The following is a 22,835-nucleotide window of genomic DNA, read 5'->3' on the forward strand; positions in this document are numbered from 1 at the left end:
AAGGGGATGCAGACCAGAGAAAGACTTTCGTCCTGTTTACATCAGGGTCCCCCATTTTCAATTCATCATAACATGACATACATGACATACATGACATACAGATAGACAGTACTGCTACATCTATACATTTATGACATACCAGATTTGCAAATACGGTACTGTTTGTGATACGAAAAGAGTCCAGAAAAGAGAGTATACATTTGACGTAGAAACTGTACATTGGAGGAGGTTGGGTAGGTGGGGGACTACATTGGAGGTGGTTGGGTGGGGGGGGGGAGGTTGGGTAGGAGGGGTGGGTGGGTGGGGGACACTACAACTGTACAAGCAAAACTGTACATTGGAATATTGACAAGACCATACTTGGTAATTTACTGTACATTGGAGGGGGTTGTGTTATGGATTTAGTAGCACTGTGCCATGTAGTAAAAGTGACTGAATTGCTCTGTACAACTATCGGGTATCTGGTGTACAACAGTATTATAGCCTATGGCTATGTCAATCAGCTTGAGTATAGATTTTCTATTTTTCTGACAGCCGTCCCTTTTCTTGGCCTTTTGTGCTGCGTCAAAGGTAAATTGCGGAATGCGGATATGGTGTAACCCCCAACGACAGGTTAAATGGCGCCATCTAGTGTCTGAGATGAAGATGGACGAAAGCTTTATTTTTTACGGCGCCATATTTAATACAACGCGCAGCGCACATACTTGGTCGAAATAACAAGCTACCTGAGAGCTGTTTGGAAACGGCTAACCTTTAACTTCAAACGTTGACATAAAGCAGATCATCAACATGAATGTGATAGACCACGTACGGGACATGGCAGCCGCGGGTCTGCATTCAAACGTTCGGATTATGAGCAGTTTGCTGCTGACGATGAGCAATAACAACCCGTAAGTACCAATACGGCCTCCGTCTATTTGCTGGATAGTCCTGATCTACGGGATTTTACTACCGTTAGTCTATATAAGCTTTAGTTAGTGGTAACTCGCACTTACACAATTTTAATCTTAATTTATTTTATGCTTCCGATGTCAGCTAAAATGTTTTTAGATCAACATTATTGGTCGATATGGGGCGGTGGAACTTTGCTAGGTACGAGCAAGCTAGCTAGCCTTACCACTGTCAGTTTTCTCCCAGAAATAACGTTACGTTGGTCGCCCCCTCCAAATAATGCAATCACCATGTTGTGGTACAGTACTTGAATATTTTATCAACAAACTGCTCCAACGGATCTTTCACGTAGTGACTGTAATTTAACGGAGTTAACCTCCATTGCTTCCACCCCACTGTGGACCAGTGATGATGCTGCTACAGTACAATTTGAAATAATCATGTAACGCAGACGTAGATGTATAGTCTAGACATACATCTGCAGTAAGAAAATGGGTACACTTGTTTCCCCGTGGGTTTTCGAGTGGCAATATCTTAGAAGACTAGATGGCTCGAGCACTAAGCACCTCAAAGGCACTAAAAACAAGATTACAAACATCACAAAACAAACTGGTCAGACTACTGCTTGACCTGACTCCTAGAACCCACCTCACCCCTGCACACTTTGCCAACCTAGGATGGCTTAGAGTAGACTACAGAGTACAGCAACTTGCAATGGGCCTGGTCTACAAGATACACTACACGACCAAGGTACCCATGTACATGTCAAAATACTTCCCAAAGGTCAGTGAATACCACGATCACAACACCAGAGGGAGCTCCACAAATCATGTAAAACCCAGATTCGGCTCAAACAAGGGACTAAACACGTTTCGCAATTATGCCACAACAATGTGGAACGCCCTACCCAAAGCTGTAAAGGAATGTAAATCACTACCCACCTTCAAAAGCACTCTCAAAGAACACCTACGGGAGACTGCAATTCAAAACTGGCCCCTACAAATGTCCTAACCCAGTTGTACAATAAAGACCAAGCATGGCTTTGTCAGTATTCCAATGTACAGCCCCACCCAACCCCACCCCACCTACCCAAGCTCCTCCAATGTACAGTTTCCATGTCAAATGTATGTCAGTATTCCAATGTACAGTGTGTCCCCCCCCCCCTACCCAAACCCCCCCCCCCCCCACCTCCAATGTACAGCCCCACCCCACCTACCCAACCTCCCCCAATGCACAGTTTCTATGTCAAATGTATATACTCTTCTTCTGGATTTTTTTAGTATCACAAACAGTACTGTATTTGAAAATCTGGTATGTCATAAATGTATAGATGTAGCAGTACTGTCTATCTGTATGTCATGTGTGTCATATGATGAATTGAAAATGGGGGACCCTGATGGAAACAAGACGAAAGTCTTTCTCAGGTCTGCATCCTCTTAACAATTGTATGTATTGAGCTGTACTGTACTGTACCCATTCTGCAATCTGTTAATAAACCTTTCAATCAATCAATCAATCACACTACACAACCAAGGTAGTGGTACCCATGTACATGTCAAAATACTTCCCAAAGGTCGGTGAATTCCACGACCACAACAGAGGGAGCTCCACAAATCATGTTAAACCCAGATTCGGCTCAAACAAGGGACTAAACACGTTTAGCAATTAGGCCACATCAATGTGGAACGCTCTACCCACAGCCGTAAAAAAAAGGTGAATCCCTACCCTCCTTCAAAACTGCTCTCAAAGAGCACCTACGGGAGGCTGCAATTCGAAACTGGCCCCCGTAAATGTCCAAACCCCCCCTCCCTATGCTTGCACCTTGAATGAATGAAAACGTTATTTAACAGATTGCAGAATGGGTACAATACAGTACGGCTCAATACACGCAATTGTTAACCCTTTCACTGCCACACGACAGAAGGTTAACCCTTTACGACCGTCGGTTGTGTGATAGTAAAGGGTTAACCTGCTGCCGTGTGGCAGTGAAAGGGTTAACCGGCTGTTGTGTGGCAGTGAAAGGGTTAACCTGTGTATTGTCGCAGTGAAAGGGTTAACCGTTTTGGTAGTGCGGCAGTGAAAGGGTTAAGGGGATGCAGACCAGATAAAGACGTTTGTCTTGTTTACATCAGGGTCCGCCATTTTCAATTCATAGTGACATTTATGACATACATAAATCAAATCAAATCAAATGTATTTGTAAGGCCCGACAACACACGTTAATGTCCCCATGGGCCGGACACGTCTTCTTTAAACAAGTCAAGAACAAACATAACACCATAAGGTCCAACCAATTTAAAATAAATGCAAATAAATGAATGAATGCAAGCACTCCCAGACATACCCCACGCGAAGGTAAGGAAAAACTCACTAAAACCTAACAATAGGGAAAAATGCACCATAGGCAGTGTGGAGGAGAGAAACCTTAGAAGGGCCATTCAAGGGGGGATCTCCCTTCTTAGATGTCGGTGATAGTAGTGTTGCAGACTGACAGTGGTAAGCATGCACTCATGTGTGTAGTGAAACACAGATGAGTGCATGCAATAGCAACTGAACATTTTGAAAAATTAAAGATAGAGCTGATAGCGAATTAGCGATAGCAACTGAACATTTTGAAAGATTAAAGATAGAGCTGATAGCGAATCTATTTGAGGCACAGGGGCGGCGCAAAGAGGGTCGCGTCCTCCCCGTCTTAATCACGGGACGTTCAACACTCCGGTCATCGCTCATCATGACATTTATGACATAGGGGGTCGGGACATACATGACATATAGTACTGTTACCTTTGTGACATATACGATATGCAAATATACAGTGAGTACTGTTACCCAGAATCCTAACAGATAATATATGATGGGGAGGAGACTGTACATTAATGTAGGAGGGGGTGGGTGGGTGGGTGGGTGGGAGAAAATATATACATAGGGTGCATCCCCCTCCCCCCCACCCACCCCCTCCCAATGTACAGTTTCCTCCCCCTCGTATGTATATATTTTCTGTTAGGATCTCTGCTTAACAGTACTGTATATTTGCATATATCGTGTATGTCACAAATGTAACAGTACTACTGTATATCTGTATGTCATGTATGTCATAAATGTCATGATATATCTGTATGTCATGAATAAAAAATGGGGGACCCTGATGTAAACAAGACAAAAGTCTTTCTCTGGTCTGCATCCCCTTAACAATTGTGTAAAGTTTTCAATCAAGGTTGAAATTGAGCATCTATATTTCCCTCGGGATCAATAAAGTACTTTTCTACTATGCTATTACTAACCAGATTGTAGTTCACTACTTTATTTCAACCGGACTTTCCTTGATTCTACCGCTGTGTATATTTATTTTCCCGCAGAGAGCTGTTCTCTCCGTCTCAGAAGTACCAACTGTTGGTTTATCATGCTGATGCCATCTTCCACGACAAGGAGTACCGCAACGCTGCCTGCAAATACAGTATGGCGCTCCAGCAGAAGAAGGTTCTGAGCAAAACGTCTAAAGTCCGTACATCTTTAGGTGGAGGCGCGTCCAACATGCAGGCACAGGTAGGCGGCTACGCTTGACTTTATCCTGGGTTTGTGTGGGAACTATCTGACTGTTTCGCTGGAATTATGTTGCTAGGGAACACCTTGGACCCATGTTTAATTTCCTGTCCGTTATTGATATTAGCAAACACTGCAACAGGAAGTAAACTTGGGTCCATTATGATTATGAATTGAAAATGGGGGACCCTGATGTAAACAAGACGAAAGTCTTTTGCTGGTCTGCATCCCCTTAACCCTTTAATTGCCAATGACGTGTTAAGACGTCATTCCTCGCCATGCGTAATCTGCCAATGATGTTTTACAGCGTCTTTGAGATCAATATTTCAAATTTCTGTCATGGTATTCATATTTCACCAACGGATCCTTGACTGGTGCTGTAGGACTCCGCTCAACTCTCCAGCGCTTCAATACCGCCACCTGGTGGCCGATCGGCGAGTTGCCAAACCAGAAGTTGGGCCGGAGTCCTTGGTGTCCCCCCTATTCCGTCTGCCACTCGCTATCGCTCACGGGACTCCATCTGGACACACTGGATAATCGATCCGTTGCCATAACTCGATAAACAACATTATTTGGACGTATATAGTATTATACAACCTGGAAATGGATCGCATAGATCAACATCCCATAATAGCGATCTTTTTGCTCCAGTATCATCCCCGATCTTTTTGCTCCAGTATCATCCCCCATCGCTACGAGGAAGCTGCGATGAGTTTCAGCGTTTTTGATTATTATTATCCATACAAACTGCTATGATCAATATATCACCCATACTACATGATTCATTTAACGTCGGTCATTGCATTATAAACGACCCCCCCCCCCTCCGGTCACCAGCAGATGATGAGTCATGACGTTTAGGACCTTGTACAATTGAAATTTTTAATCTGGCATCAATCGCTATCAAACTGCATTTGATGATCTAATATATGCATAAATGGCTATATCTCACGTTCTATGAAATACTGCAGAAAATGATAAAAATATATTTATACTCTAGACCGTATTTTTGTATGAATGTGTGAATGAAAAAGTAAAACGTTCCTACACCCTGAACGATAGCTAATCGATGTTGAATGGGCCATAGTAATGTCAATTTAGCAATATTTAAAAAGTTATAGCCCTGCAAAGTAGGTGAACAAGCGTGGCAGAGAAAGGGTTAACAATTGTGTGTATTGAGCCATACTGTATTGTACTGTAGGGTATTTAAGCTTGAAAACCTGATCGGTAATTAGATTAAAAAGAAGTAAAAGATTAAACACTTTTGAGGTAGTTTATTATAAAAAGTGAATGAGCAAAGCACAGTTTCTATATGGAACACAGAGTTTTCCTGACCGGCCAGTCAAAAGCAAAACGAAAGTGAAAAGTCAAGAAATCAGCGTGGATGCGAGGTCTCCTCTGGTGTTGTTGTCCTTTTATGGCATTTGTCACTTGGTGTGTGTGTGTGAGCGTGTGTGTGATGGAGAGAGAGAGAGAGAAAAGGGGGGGGGGGGTGCTGTGTGTGTAAATGTGTGTGCGTGTTTGCATGTGTGTGTGTGATGGAGAGAGAGAGAACCAGGGGGGGTGCTGTGTGTGTGTAAATGTGTTTGTGTGTGATGGAGAGAGAGAGAGAAAGAACAGGGGGGTGCTGTGTGTGTGTAAATGTGGTGTATGTGTTCTTATCTTGGCAACTAGCTGTTAAATGTCTCTTTGATCTGAGGCTAGAAAGTGTCCTTCACCCAGTCAATAGTTTCTGGAATTCTGTCATAGTGACCAGGTTGCTTTTTAGGTAAGAGTGTGTTCCGGAGTTTTGCCAGCTGTAAAATGTGTAATGAGTGGGGGGCAAACGAGGCATAGCGTGTGTGTGTGTGTGTGTGTGTGTGTGTGTAGAGTGAGTTTGAGGTCACTGTGTTTACAGTTTAAGTGTCAGTTGAGAGAAAGAGAGAGATCTGTATTCTTATCTTGGCGACCCTCACCTGTTCCGGAATGGCCAGATTTATGGTCAAGGTGTGTCTTGTACGGGGGATGGGGGGGGAGGGACAGAGAGAGAGAGTGTGTGTGTGTGTGTGTCGAGGAATGTCTCTGCAGCATTATGTGCTATATTTCATCAGTACCCATTCTGCAATCTGTTAATAAAGTTTTCAATCAATAAATCCATGTTTATGTTGTCAAGTTGGACATTTAAACGTCTACTGGCAACAGGGTGGTTAGAGAGACCAGTGTCAAGCCAGTTTAGGCCTTTCACAGAATGTTTAGAATGCCCACTTATCCACCATACAACCATTGGTTGCTATGTGCAAAACAGCAGGATTTTTAGACATGCATTAAAAATGTATTATTATTATTATTATTACTGGATCTTTTAACTCTTTCTCTGCCACGCTGGGAACGCATTAGACCAATGGAGGCGGTCACCTTGTTTGCAGGGCTATAACTATAACTATATTCTATATTATAGCTATGGATACAATACTATGGCCCATTTGACATAGAGTATCTATCGTTCAAGATGTGAAAAATAAATAATTTTTCCATCCATACATTCCCGTTTTATACCGTGGTGAATATAAGTATGGTTTTAGAGCGGTTTAGGGTCATTCCTGGGAGGCTAGTAATAGCCTGCGACGTATATTATACTTAATCCATTGGCATTTCGTCCCTATACACGCTACAATTAACATTAATTACCACAGTCTAGGTAATTAATGGGAAACACTGTACGTGGTTCGTATAAAATCGTTGTTGGCAGGGAATGAGTTAAACAACTTACAGTGTCACAGTAACTTCATGCATGTTTACATTTGAATGTTTTACATACTCTACCATTGCACAATGGTTGTTTTAGTTTGAAAGTGGTTACCAATTGTTACAGGCAGCCATGTTGGAAGAAAGAACTACACAAACATTCTGTGACTGGCCTCTATTCTACTTCTGGTCTTAAATGTCCCGGAAGGTCACAAGTTTGATCCCGTGATCTGTTCTGTTCCAACTGTGTTTGTTGAAATGCCTACATGTATGTGTGTGTAAACAATGTCCCTATTACACTGTGTAATATTGCAATAGAGTACTCTAAAATTCCAAAACATATAAATAATGTAATCCTTCAATTACATAATCGGATCACAACATTGTATTTATTTTAATCAAGCCGGGTTACTTAACATAAAGTCAAAGCTTCAGACGTTATACCATTAAATTATATACAAAACCTTTAATAGAATACAACACGAACGGTATAGCTCATGGTCTTCTTCCCCCATGTGTGCACGGTTTCTCCCTGAAGGGCAGCACTGCACTACGTATTGAGACCACACTAGTGACGGGGTGAACCAGAAATCTTTGGATGTTTATCCACAGTCGATCATAAGTGTTATGTGAATAATACATTACCAAATTGAATGAGAAACACTGTTTGCCACCTCATGGAGCATAAATATTGGGCGGAGTAATCAGTTAATGATTGCTCTTAATTCTTAATATTTTTATAGATTGCTAAGTTTGCTCTTCTTTTTTTAGAACTTGCCCAACACTTTCTCTCCAGCCTTATTTTTCGGCCTGTGGCACACTGCTACCTCACAGCAAGGTCCTTGTTAACACTGCTACCTCACAGCAAGGTCCTTGTTAACACTGCTACCTCACAGCAAGGTCCTGGTTAACACTGCTACCTCACAGCAAGGTCCTTGTTAACACTGCTACCTCACAGCAAGGTCCTTGTTAACACTGCTACCTCACAGCAAGGTCCTTGTTAACACTGCTACCTCACAGCAAGGTCCTTGTTAACACTGCTACCTCACAGCAAGGTCCTTGTTAACACTGCTACCTCACAGCAAGGTCCTGGCTCCCAACCTGACTGGGGGGGGGGTCTGTGTGGACTTGGCATGTTCTCCCTGTGTTCGCTTTGGGGTTTCGTACTATGATTTCCTTCCACACCATAAAAGACAGCTAGGTTCTGCCATTGCCCTTGACCAAGGCACTGGCGTTAGAACATCCCCGGGCACTGGACTATGAATACCCACTGCTCCTAAATAGTTATGATGGGTTAAATACAGAGGATGAATTCCTGGTATATGAAAAAAATCAAATGCACATGGCAAATAAAGAGATTCTAAATTCTGTTTCATAAATTTCACAGTTTACTTATTAAAGGAACACTCCAACATTTTGGGAAATTAGATTATTTGCCATCTACCCTGGAGTTAGACAAGAAGATACATACCCTTTTCTTCTCTGTGCATGCAGTAGGAGTATGAAGACGCGCACCATTAGCCTTGCTTAGCGTCAGTCACTGGAAGTAGGTTCCTCCATTAGCCTAGTTCCCAACGTCTTCCTACTCCTACTGCATGCACAGAGAAGAAAAATGTATGTATCTTCTTGTCTAACTCCAGGGTAGATGGCAAATAAGCTAATTTCCCAAAATGTTGGAGTTTTCCTTTAACTTGGCACATACCTCACAGGAAAAAAGGCTCTTTTAAATGTAATGTATTTAACTGTCTTTCATAGAGTTTGCCCTCAGAGATTGAGGTGAAGTACAAGATAGCAGAGTGCTACACCATCTTGAAACTGGATAAAGACGCCATTGCAGTGCTTGACGGGATTCCATCCAGGCAGAGAACTCCAAAGGTAGTTATCGCAAGTTGTGGTCCCCACCCGAGAGAGACACACATTGTATTCATGTAGGATGTATAATTGAGCCAGAGTTGCAACGAAGAACCATGTAGTTGGAGTTCTGAAGTCAATCTAATTATTAGGAGTGTAAATGTGATATATCAAGGACTTAATCTATACTGTCTTTAACACATTCGGGGCCATTGGGATTAGAGTTCATTAGAACTGTTCACTGTGCGTGAGGTTGTTTGTAGAGCTAAATCTATATTTTATATTATTGCTATGTGTCCATTGTCATTGTCAATTGACACTATAAAACTTCCCTTCAATATGCCATAAAGAAAATTTGTTTTCATCAATACATTCCCGTTTTATAGCGTCGTGAATATGAACGTTATATTGGAATGGTCTGGGGTATTTCCTGCAAAGCTAGTTATAGGGCGCTAAGCTAATAACGTTAAATCGATTGGCGTTTCGGCCCTACACAAGCTAGAGTTAAAAATCAAAATGCATATGATCGGTATCATGTTCCACCATGTATGCATGAAAGGGGGGGGGGGGGCGGGGGAAGTCGTTTCTGATTATTGATTACCAATAACGGCATTTGTTATTGCAACAACGTACGCTGACTGTGTGGATGGCTATGAGAACAAGGCAGATCAGGCTGAAATTGATGTCAAATCGCTCTTACCTGTGGCCGGTTGGATTCCAAAAAGAATTTCCCAGTTATTTGATTGCCATCTGGTAGATCGATATGTCCATTGGCTGATGCTATATTCCTTTACTGCATACTGAATTCGGCGTCGCAAAAAGTATTCCAGGCGATCTGGTGCGTTAGCTTTAGGCTAACAGAAAAGTCCACCCGGAGTGAAAAAAAAGTGACACCCGTCTGCAACAAATTCTCGAGACGGCGCCAATACCAGGATCTGGCCGGTACTGCACTTTCGGAGTCCCACTATGCCTTTTCCAGCCAAAATACAGCTCTGTGACAACATCCGGGATATTAAAATGGAATAAAAGCAAAAACAAGCTTAACACGTGTGTGTATATATATATATATATATATATATATATATATACACATGGTTGGCCGTCAAGCATCGGCTTCAAAACACGTATATATACGTGGTTGGCCGGGAATGTGTTAAGCATGAATGTCGGCAACACTCCACTTTACAAGTGTTACGTGTGGGTGTGTTGTACCCTGATCAGGTGTTCCCAGTGTGATGTGTAATGTCTAGTTGTAGTTCCCTGTCCTGGTCTTGTAGTTCCTTATCGTTCCCCTCCCAGGTGTACCCATTTGTAATCGGCCCAGGTGTGTCTTGTCTCGTCATTCCCTCGTGTATAAATGTTTTGTCCTCCCCTGTGGCTGATCCTGTTTGTACAGTCCTGTGTTTTGTCGTTATTTTATGTTATTCCTTTTGGTTACAAACCCATGGTAAATATAATTAAATATCTTTTTTGGTTACTTTGGCTACCGTTTCCTAATTATTTTATATTGAAAAGACGACGAGCACTCCTTCAGTCAATGGTAACGTAATAACAAGATTTTACTTGTAATTACTCATTAGAGTTGAAAACATTGTTCACCTAAAAACCTAAAACTGAGTTATATGGTTAGTCGTTGCAAGGGTTCCTTTCCAGGGTGGAAATTAATTAGGGATGGGCATTTTTAAGAAAAATCCAGACCGATTGATCGCATGCTATACTCGAGTGATCGTGTATTACTCGAAAAGGAAACAATTTATAAATAAATAAATTAGAATTCTATTTTATTTATTTATTTTTAACTTAATTTTGTTCATTCACGTATATGTTTAAGGAAACCAACAAACAGTTATAATCTTACACATAACCTTGCAAAGAAATGCCAGCTCCCTTCCTGAAATAATTCTCAGTCTAGATCTCATTATACCATTCTGAATTATGTTTTTGTGCTTCGTTTTTCTAGAGGAGGCTTTTTAAATGTAAAATAATATACCTAAAATGCTGATAATAAATCATATTCAGCCTATAGATTTACTTTGTCCTAAATAATGCACGTCATATACGGATACGGCGCTCGCGCGTCGCAACACATACTATGTGGTTATTTTAACACATTAAGGACCAGCCATGACTTTATACGGGTTTCGGTGCCATGCGTTGTGGACCAGAGCCACGTATATAGCCGTGGCAAGTTGTTATTGTTTTATTCCATATTAATAACCAGATCAACATCCCCCATCGGCTCTGCAGAATTACCCTCCTCTGTGGACTCGCCAACATGCAATACCGGCCAGATCTTCTTAGGGGCGCCATCTGCAGTATCATTGTGGGCGATAGGATTTTTTTTTCTTTTCTTTTTTACCTCCAACGGAGCCTGATATTACCCTGATCCCAAAGCAACACTATGCACCATGGATCACGTTTCGAATCGCCATGGAATAAGGGCATTTATCATCAACCAATGGACATATCGATCTACCAGATGCCGGTCGATAACGGGGAAATGCTGGAGGGGATACCACCGGGTGACGGTACGACCTTATTCACCTAAATTACAGCCGGATTAGACATTGTTGTGAGACACAAGCATTCGATCAGTGAATGTGGCTACTTCCACGGACACTCTATTGGTAATCAATAATACTAATCGACGTTCCCCGCCGCCCCCCTTTCATCCATAGATGCTATGGGATAGTCCAGTTCATAAGCAGTGTGTGTTATTTCATTAGAATATATACAACAGAAATGCCGTTGAATATAACGTTAGTAGCCTTTAGCTCTATAAGTAGCTTTCCAGAAAATATGAGACGAAATCTGCGATAAAGCTTATATTCACGGCGCTATAAAATGACAACCTATTGATGGATTTTTTTTTCTTTAAGCCATTTTGAAGGGACTCTTTATGAACTCAAGTGACAATGAGAATGGACAGATAGCAATACTATAAAGTATAGATATATAGCTCTACAAAGACATCGGTTTGTCAACAAACCTTGGTCCTCTAGCACCATATTAGACGGCGCCGAACGGTCGTCAAAGTGTTAATAATGGAGCATTGCAAATGTGAATCCCGCTGGGATATTTTTAATGGATGAAACCGTTGGCTCTGATTCGTTTCATATTCTTTGCTGTTGATGTATTTGCTTAACGGAGCGCCTGGATTGTGTTTCATTCAAGCATAAATTGAAACGTCTTTATGCGTGGACTGTGGATATGAATTACGACAAATCCAAATCTGTGGATTGTTGAATTGTATCACTGTCACTCGCACGTTATTGTGATATTGTAACTGGGATTAAAATGTCCCGAGATGCGCTGTTTGACGGATTTGAGAAATTGAATGAGCCTTTGGCGTTTTGATTTATGAATTTGAGAATGCATTCATCTGTTCAAGCACTGTTATCTGATGATGAACATGAGGTGTCACTGGTATAAACCAAAGGTTAATCAATTCAATGCATGTATGGATGATGTCCGAAACAGATTAAAACCTGATTAATAGTGAAACTGTATAGCCTCCCTCCAAGCCTCTCTGACACGTTATTTCGGGGGTCGCGCCTTGAAAACTTTTTGGAACCATGTATTTTATATAAAGTACATTATACCTAAGCCGAGCGCATACAGTACAGATATCCTCATAAGTATCTATTAATTTGTATCAATTAGATACTCTTTGGGCTTGTTTGTATCTACTTATTCTGAAAGAGTTGAACTAATTATTTTCGCTAGCAAGATCTCATTTGATTATTCATTCTACTGCCAGCAGGCACATTTAAAGAAATATAATCTGATTGATTGGGGTAATGAGGGACTTAACATTAGCCTATATATTATGCATTTAACTTGTCGGCGAGGCTATTCAGCCGTACTGTATTGTACCCATTCTGCAATATGTTAATAAAGTTTTCAATCAATCAATCAATGCCTTTGCCGTTAGAAAATCAGGATTTCTGCGATCGACACCCGCTGTCTTTTCAGGTGAGGTGGCCGTGCGCACTTATCCTGAGTATCAAGTCTGGTTCGAATTAACAAGAGTGAATCAGCGTTCGAGGAACAGGGAAAGCCTGGATTCAAACATTGGGTTAATTGAATCTGGAGAATGGGACTTTTGATCGACTTAGTTGAACCAGGTATGGGGAATAGGGCCCTGTACAGGAAGAGAATGTGTTTTTCTCTTGCCTCAGATCAACACGATGCTAGCTAACCTGTACAGGAAGATAATGTGTTTTCCTATAGCCTCAGATCAACATGATGCTAGCTAACCTGTACAGGAAGATAATGTGTTTTCCTCTAGCCTCAGATCAACATGATGCTAGCTACCTGTACAGGAAGATAATGTGTTTTCCTCTTGCCTTAGATCAACATGATGCTAGCTAACCTCTACAGGAAGGCTGGGCAGGAGCGCTCTGCTGTCACAAGCTACAAAGAGGTGCTGAGACAGTGTCCTCTGGCTCTGGACGCAATCATCGGTGAGCATGCAATCTACAGCCACTTTCAATGTTCTTGATTCTTTTATATATTGTGCCTCTATCTATCGATCTATCGCCACATAGATGTTATTACGTAGCTTTGGTATGCTTTGCACCTGACCGCAGCACACATTCCTTGCTAGGATATATACAGTATAACGTTGCCTAAGTGAGGCTCTCATCATGTCTATCCTCTAGGCCTCCTGTCTCTGTCGGTGAAGGGTGCTGAGGTGGCCTCTATGACTATGGACGTGATCCAGAGTGTTCCCAACCTGGACTGGCTCTCTATGTGGATCAAAGCGTATGCCTTCATACATGCAGGAGACAACCACCGGGCCATCAACACCATTTGGTGAGCAGATCAGTGATTCTACATTGAATGGTGGGACTATTAAATAATCTTACATCTCTCTTACATCTCTTTTTTTTAACGTGTCTCCGCCTCCCTCAGCTCCCTGGAGAAGAAGTCTCTGCTGAGGGACAACGTGGACCTGCTGGTGAGCCTGGCCGATGTCTATTTCAGGGCAGGCGACACCAAGAACTCCATCCTGAAGTTTGAGCAAGCTCAGATGATGGACCCATACCTCATCAAAGGTACAGTGTGGCGTGTGTTATGAGCCACACCCTCTACCGAGACCTGAAGATAGGATTGTCTTAGGTGTTATTTTCATAGCTGTCTACTTTACAGTAAGATACGTTTTGTTTGATATCACCCACAAGAGATGTTTCAGAGAAAGAAAAGTCCTACGTATTATCTAAGACAAGTCCCTCAACACCTAAGATTAGCTATATGTTGTTCTTGTAGGCTATATTGTTCTCTTTGTGACTTTGTTGTAAATTTCTAGTGGAACAAGTGCGTCTTTCTAGATGGCATGGATTTATTTTAGGGGGTGTAGATGTCTATGGCTATCTATTGGTTGTTGTTGTCTTTGCTGTCTGTCAGACATGGGTGTCTATGGCTATTTAATGGTTGTTGTTGTCTTTGCTGTCTCTTATCTGTCGGGCATGGATATCTATGGCTATCTAATGGTTGTTGTCTTTTGCTGTCTCTGTCTGTCACATGGATGTCTATGGTTATGGTTGTTGTCTTTGCTGTCTCTGTCTGTCAGACATGGGTGTCTATGGCTATCTAATGGTTGTTGTTGTCTTTGCTGTCTCTTGTCTGTCAGACATGGGTGTCTATGGCTATCTAATGGTTGTTGTCTTTGCTGTCTCTGTCTGTCAGGCATGGATGTCTATGGCTATCTAATGGTTGTTATTGTTGTCTTTTGCTGTCTCTGTCTGTCACATGGATGTCTATGGCTATCTAATGGTTGTTGTCTTTGCTGTCTCTGTCTGTCAGACATGGGTGTCTATGGCTATCTAATGGTTGTTGTTGTTGTCTTTGCTGTCTCTTGTCTGTCAGACATGGGTGTCTATGGCTATCTAATGGTTGTTGTCTTTGCTGTCTCTGTCTGTCAGGCATGGATGTCTATGGCTATCTAATGGTTGTTGTCTTTGCTGTCTCTGTCTGTCAGGCATGGATGTCTATGGCTATCTAATGGCCCGAGAGGGACACCTGGAGGACGTGGAGGTCCTGGGAGGAAGACTCTTCAACATCTCAGACCAGCACGCTGAACCCTGGGTCATCTCTGGGTGAGTCGTCTCAGTGAGAAGATGGAAACACAGGGTAAACGCAGGATCTTTGAGCGAGACACTGAACCCCCAACTGTGACGAGCATGTGTTGGCACCCTTAGTTTTGGTTTTAAATTGCATATCATCATTCATTTATTTATTGTCACACAGAGCAGAAGAATTTTGCCAAAACAAACCAATAGTATCCAGCTGCAGAACGGCAGACCAGCCACTCTCAGCATTTCCTTTAATTTAATTATACATCAAATGATTTATGTCAAGGATTGCAATGAAGTTAACTTTTCACCGGGATAACGTCAACATTCAGGGTGAATGTAATGTGAGAAATTGGGATAAAAAAAATAAATAAAGAAATGTATTTGGGTCTGAGAGTGTGGCTGGTCTGCCGTTCTGCAGCTGGATACTATTGGTTTGTTTTGGCAAAATTCTTCTGCTCTGTGTGACAATAAATAAATGAATGATGATATGCAATTTAAAACCAAAACTAAGACCTCAGTATGAGTTTAAGACGTGAACATGGTCATGTTTGTTGAATAAAAAAAATAAAGATTATTTTTTTTTGCCTATCCCGATCTTCGGAAAATCACGTGATCGCATCGGGACCTCCCTAGTATATACCATATACATATGTGTCTTCACAAAATCAAGGGGGGGGGGGGTCGTCTTACACCGAAACTGCGATCGTTACCAAAAGCATGTTTTAAGTCCGGTAAAATACAACATTGTGATCGGTACAAAAACATGTTTCAGGTTCGGTAAAATAGACATAGAATAGACCTTACCTTAGCCAGAAGGTACTCCAAAAAGAATAATCCAAGTGATCCCATCGTGATCGCGATTACTCGTGTATATGTGTATACTCGTGTATATGGGAAACAATAGGTTTGAGGCGATAAAATCTCAGAGCGATCGCTCTGTCCTGATTCCCTCTGAGGGGGAGGAGTTCTTGCAGACACTCCCCACACTAAAGTGGCCCCACACTAAACTATCCCAGTTCAAAAGGTAGGCGATACTGCCACCTGGCAGGATTCGATCGTCATTGCAATTTTAACGTAGGCAGCGGTGCAAGGGATGATACAGGGAGGTCTGCGCGAGTGTTTAGAATCGGGATCAAAGGAAAAATATCAAAGGATCAAAACCCGAGTATAGTCTGGTTTGGCGCTCAACGGTTGGCGACAAAGCTTTGGGATTAGAAGCAGTTTGAATGACCGTTTTTGCTTTGTGTATTTCAGTAGCACATATATTTCTAATCTCTATAAAATGTGTTTTATTATCCTCTGTTTTTGAGGACCTGTATACTTTATGGGAGAGTGCCTTCTGTTTCAGTAGTTGCATTATTTTAGTTTATCCAAGGTAATCTATTCTAGACTGTCGTGGTCGTATCTTGTAGGCAGTGATGTATTTTCTTCGAGTTGTTTCTACTTTGTCATGGAACTGATCCAGTATGTGTTCTGGGTTTTCAAGTAGCAATTCATTGCTCCAGTCAATTATACTGAGGTAATTTTGAGTTCGGTATTTTATTTACAATATGACAGATGTGCGCTCTGTGGGTTGAGAGGTTTTCTAATTGCATAAATAAGATATAGCAGTATGAATTACACCAGACATTGCATATTTAGCAGGTTGGTTAGTGAAGATAAGGTCAAGGACAGAGTTCAGAGTGTTGCTGATTCTAGTTGATTCCTTTATTAGCTGATGTAGACCTTTAGCCAGTTTGATGAGCTGTCATGCCAATCTTGGTTAAAATCACCTAAGATAATAAGTTCCTTTGTTTTGATAGATTTGATGAGATTGGTGATTTGTGATATGCTAGTTATATGCTAGTGTTTTTGTCCGGAGGCTTATATGTAACAATGATAGTGATCACATGCTGACACGTAAAATTGACAACCAACTGTAACGTCTCCGTTTCAATAGACCTGTCTCAAACCCTGCCCCTTTTCTTGATCCTCCAATCACAACTGTCGCTTACCTCGGACAAACTTGGTTTGTCCGAGGTAAGCGACAGTTGTGATTGGAGGATCAAGAAAAGAGGGCAGGGTTTGAGACAGGTCCATTTGTGTTACAGAGTGTAATAATAATAAATGTATTTTATATAGCGCCTTACATAAGGTATCTCAAAGCACTTTACAGACATTGAATTATAGTACATGGACAGACACAGTACATGGACTTTAACGTGTCGACGCAAACAAACTCCGATGAGCGGCAGCCAAACGCGCGCACAACGTTCTCTCAGTCGGAAGTGACGTGACGATGAACAAAGACACTAATGATAGTAAGTCATACTCACAAGCAGCATGACTGGTAAGAGTCAATCTACAGCAGAGCAGCAGAGTAGGGCAGGGCAGATGGAAGCAGGCCTCAAGCTACTACAGCAGAGTAGGGCAGGGCAGATGGAAGCAGGCCTCAAGCTACTACAGCAGAGTAGGGCAGGGCAGGTGGAAGCAGGCTTCAGCTACAGCAGCAGAGTAGGGCAGGGCAGGTGGAAGCAGACCTCAAGCTACAACAGCAGATTAGAGCAGGGCAGGTGGAAGCAGGCCTCAAGCTACTGCAGCAGATTAGAGCAGGGCAGGTGGAAGCAGGCCTCAAGCTACAACAGCAGATTAGAGCAGGGCAGATGGAAACAGGCCTCAAGCTACAACAGCAGATTAGAGCAGGGCAGGTGGAAGCAGGCCTCAAGCTACAACAGCAGATTAGAGCAGGGCAGGTGGAAGCAGGTCTCAAGCTACTACAGCAGATTAGAGCAGAGCAGGTGGAAACAGACCTCAGCTACAGCAGCAGAGTAGGGCAGGTGGAAACAGAGCACAGCAGCACAGCAGGACAGCTCCCCAACGATCAGGGGAAGAAATCCAGGCCACAGTCCACAGCACAAGTAGAAACTCCAAAAGGTCCACAAATCAGTGAATGAAGACTACTACTTACTAAAAATGGATGTTTAAAAGTACTAAAAACCAACAAAAAATACCAAACATTCAGCACAGACAATGGGGATGCTGCCATCTACATAATTGTACATAATTTTGACTCGCGTAAAGAGCCACACCACCACCAATTTTATCAGTGCGGTCTCTAGTTTTCTATGTCAAGAAAATAATCGGGGATGGTAGAGTTTAACCATGTTTCAGAAATTGTCATATGTGCTTTTGAATGCAGAAGCATTCATTTAATTCCGTCCAGCTTGGGGGTGAGGCTCCGGGTGTTTAGATGGCATGCTTTGAAACCTTGTATTTTGCCAAGTTGATACATGGCATTGGTAGATGGATTCTTTCTGGGGCTAATCATCCCTTCCCCTTAATTGGCTGATATTAATCCCTGTCTCCTGAGCCATTCAGCCATTGTGTAATGTGATGTGTGCCTGGTGCCAGTGTGTGGCAGCCATTGAGCCTGCATAGCCCACAGTTGGGTGCTACCAGTGGTGGTGAAGGAGGCAATTTCCTTTCCACCCTACATTGTGGGGAGCGATTTGAGTCTGAGGAAAGCGCTATATAAATGTAATTAATTATTGTTATTATTATTATTATATACCATTGTAATACTTGTGTTAGTTCTGCTGGTTGATATGATCTACATGATATGACTATTTACGTGACTTGTTTTTGTCATATGTTTTGTGGATCAGTTGTCACAGCTTTTACAGCAAGCGTTATTCCCGGGCGCTCTACCTGGGTGCCAAGGCCATTCAGTTGAACAGTAACAGTGTGCAGGCACTCCTCCTGAAGGGGGCAGCACTGAGGAACATGGGCCGTGTGCAGGAGGCCATCATCCATTTCAGAGAGGCGATGCGCCTGGCACCCTGCCGCCTGGACTGTTACGAAGGCAAGTCCTGCTTCTGTTAACCTCTGGTTTTCTAAGAGTCTGCTTCCAGATGTAATGTTGTTTGTTGAAATACATACTTTTTATTATTGGCTTAGTTTCCAGAGACAATGGAGTACAATAATCTCGCTTCTCCCCTCCCAGGTCTGATTGACTGTTACCTGGCGTCCAATGGGATCCGAGAAGCTATGGGGATGGCCAATAACATCTATAAGACTCTGGGGGCCAATGCCCAGACTTTGACCATCCTGGCTACAGTGTGCCTTGAAGACCCTGTGACCCAGGAGAAGGCCAAGACTCTGCTAGACAAAGCACTTGCCCAGAGGCCGGACTACACCAAGGCTGTGGTCAAAAAAGCAGAACTGCTAAGTATGTCCTTTTACTGCTGGCATGAGTTTATAATCATGTATAATCATATTCCATTACCACCTAAAATTCAAATTTTAATGTAGAAATGGGAGATGCACCGACAGAATCTGTAGTATCAGTGTCGATCCAGGAGCAGCTCCTCGGTGTGAAGTTGTCCTTGTACCTCATTGTGTTTCTACTTCCTATTTGATTATTTATGAAATTATTCTCTATATGACCGGAAATTTGTATTCAATTGTCACTGCGTAAATTTGATCATATGAATAAATAAACACTTATTCTTATTGATGCACTTGTTTTGGAAAAGGGCCGCACCACACGAATGACTCAGAAATACTCAGATCCGCTGAACTTGTAAAAAACGCTGGTTCCGGTGCACTGAGGCTCTAGTATACATGCTAATATTGTTGTTGATCCACTTTTTCTCCAATTTTTCTATATTTTCTCCCATCCCAATTTCGTATCATCCAATTCAACCCTCCCCTGTCACGAACGCTGTTTCTTGCCTCCCACAAGCCGGCTGCAATGTGGACTAAGTCATACATAGCACAAGTCCCCTCCGGTACTTGAGGTAACAGCAGTCGCATCTTTTCACCTGCGCAGCTCGATCTCTCAGTGGCGAGGAGTAACGCGTGGGAGGCTCACGCTGCCCCCGACACTTCCTGATTCTACTGCGCAGGTGCACCAACCGACCTGTAGGAGTCGCTGTCCACAACGCCCGATCCCCACCCATCAGTTTCCCACCCCCTAATACGGCCAATGTGTATTAGTATGAACGACCAGCTAAACTGAAAGCAATGTGGAGTGCTGGGCTCGAACAGGCAAGCCCAGCGTCTCCGTCATTCGTGGCGAGCGCCTTGCCCACTACGCCACGTAGCCGCCCCACATGCTAATATTGTTTTGTCCTATTTTGAAGGCCGTGAACAGAAATATGAAGAAGGAATTGCACTCCTGCGAAATGCCCTGGCGAACCAGAGTGATTGTGTCCTGCACAGAATGCTTGGAGACTTCCTGGTGGCGGTCAATGATTATCAAGAGGCAATGGACCAATACAGCATAGCACTAAGGTAACCAATACAGCATAGCACTAAGGTAACCAATACAGGATAGCATAGCACTAAGGTAACCAATACAGGATAGCATAGCACTAAGGTAACCAATACAGGATAGCATAGCACTAAGGTAACCAATACAGCATAGCACTAAGGTAACCAATACAGCATAGCACTAAGGTAACCAATACAGCATAGCACTAAGGTAACCAATACAGCATAGCACTAAGGTAACCAATACAGCATAGCACTAAGGTAACCAATACAGCATAGCACTAAGGTAACCACAATTACCAATGTTTCATTAATGCCAATATTGATACTGCCAGTTTCCCTCTTTGCAAAGAAGCTCAGGATATGGCTGCCAGTAATTATGTTATAACCCAGTATTGAATCTACAACTCATAATTAAGTATGTGCACATTGAAATTCTCAATGATTTGGATGTAGATACTCTGTATAATGTGGGCAACAGTCTACCAAGCCACAAACACTGACCAGATAATGTATAATGTGGGCAACAGTCTACCAAGCCACCTACACTGACCAGATAATGTATAATATGGGCAGCAGTCTACCAAACCACCTACACTGACCAGATAATGTATAATATGGGCAGCAGTCTACCAAGCCACCTACACTGACCAGATAATGTATAATATGGGCAGCAGTCTACCAAGCCACCTACACTGACCAGATAATGTATAATATGGGCAGCAGTCTACCAAGCCACCTACACTGACCAGATAATGAATCTCCCCATGTGTTCAGTATGTTCATTCCATGTCATCTTGACCAGTGACCCGTCTCTCTTCACTGTCTGGCTCGGATTCCATCTCTCCATACAAGTTCAACCTGTATGCTTTTCTCAATTTTTTTCCCCCATGAAAGCCTGGACCCAAATGACCAGAAGTCTCTGGAAGGCATGCAGAAGATGGAGAAAGAGGAGAGCCCCACGGATGCCACGGTGGAGCTGGACGGAGACGACATGGACGGCAGCGGGGAGGACGGAGACCTGGAGGGCAGCGACAGTGAAGCGGCCCAGTGGGCCGACCAAGAGCAGTGGTTTGGGATGCAGTGACCCAGGCTTACTGCAGGGACATGAAGGGAGGAGAGGGGTTGAAGCGGCTGGAGAAGGATTTGGAGGCCATCGACAACAAGTCAGCGCGCTGTATGCCTGTTGGGGATTCTCTCTGTCGTAAAGTGATCATAGAGACGACGGCTGGGATTCACAAACGCATGAAAGTATCCGTGTTGACATCCATGGATGATGAACTGACGGGCAGACATTGAGTAGGTTAAACTGGACCTCAATGACTGTGGAGAATGCAGTTCAAGCACTTAAGTGTTCAAGGGGGGAGGGGGAGAGGCAATTTCAATTCTTTGTGTACATTTTTGTCTGAGCCCACCGTTTTGGCCAGAGGTTATAGCTGTCCTCCAGTGACCTTATCATCCAGTTCAAATCTTTAATAATTTTAATGTTATTTCCATGAAAGTTCAATCAATATTTGTGAACATGAGCCAGAAACCAGAGAAGTAAGAATCCAACTTGTGATGTCATTAAGCATTACATCACACGCAGGAGTGGTTTGTGACCAATAAACCATGCCTAGGGGTGGTTGTTAGGCCCGAGGCGCAGCCGAGGGTCGTTAGACCCCCCTAGGCATGGTTTATTGGTCACAAACCACGACTGCACGTGGTGTAAAGCTTTTATACAACTGCCAGATTCATCCAACCTTATTTCTATACAATAAACACACATTAATCGAAGATTTATTGAAAAAACCATCCGCCAGAAAAAGTAGTTCCCACAACTCCATGTGGAAGCAGCTTGAAGTGCATCCAACCAAACTAACACATCCAACTGTGTATTATTGGAATGATTGAGAGAAGTTGCCTCATGTGGAAGCAGCTTGAAGTGCATCCAACCAACTAACACATCCAACTGTGTATTATTGGAATGATTGATTGAAAATTTATTAAAACGTTTTCTTTGCCCTATAGGAAAAAAACGTTTTCTTCGCCCTATTTTTTTATTTATTTCTTTTAGCCTAAACTTAACCAGTTGGAAACCAGGGGTACAGTAATAAAATTAGCAATCAACCAATCAATCAATTCAATAGACCATGCTCACTTAAAACAGCGCTGCTTCTCTCTCAGTCTGACTCCCCCGCTGTTGCAGACAGGAGTGTGTGTGTGTGTGTGTGCGTGTGTGTGTGTGTGTGTGTGTGTGCGTGTGTGTGTGTGTATGTGTGTGTGTGTGTGTGTGTGTGTGTGTGTGTGTGTGTGTGTGTGTGTATGTGTGTGTTTGTGGGTACGCCAGCGTCGGACAGTGTGAGAGAGAACGCTGCAGTCGGAAAGTAGGAAGGAAGAAATTTAAATCAATCAATTAATCTATCAATCAATCCGCGATTTTTCTTTTGTTCTAGATTGAGTCAAGACCCATCAATTACATCATCCAACATTGTTTAAAATACTAACACGTTCCCC

At 42.7% G+C, this 22,835-nt stretch overlaps 1 protein-coding gene across 1 annotated transcript; it reads left to right on the forward strand.

The window, feature by feature from the left end:
• Positions 1–699: 699 nt before the first annotated feature.
• Positions 700–21,935, forward strand: anapc7 (anaphase promoting complex subunit 7). Its single transcript, XM_084335837.1, has 11 exons — positions 700–890; positions 4,248–4,434; positions 8,911–9,030; positions 13,361–13,472; positions 13,671–13,824; positions 13,924–14,066; positions 14,990–15,107; positions 18,731–18,927; positions 19,069–19,293; positions 20,210–20,360; positions 21,237–21,935. Exons 1-11 carry the CDS (start codon positions 790–792, stop codon positions 21,424–21,426), a joined length of 1,698 nt encoding a protein of 565 aa, XP_084191963.1. The 5' UTR covers positions 700–789; the 3' UTR covers positions 21,427–21,935.
• The last annotated feature ends 900 nt before the right edge of the window (positions 21,936–22,835 follow it).

Source organism: Notolepis coatsorum, assembly GCF_963971535.1.
Source record: "Notolepis coatsorum genome assembly, chromosome: 1".
Classification (NCBI taxonomy): domain Eukaryota; kingdom Metazoa; phylum Chordata; class Actinopteri; order Aulopiformes; family Paralepididae; genus Notolepis; species Notolepis coatsorum.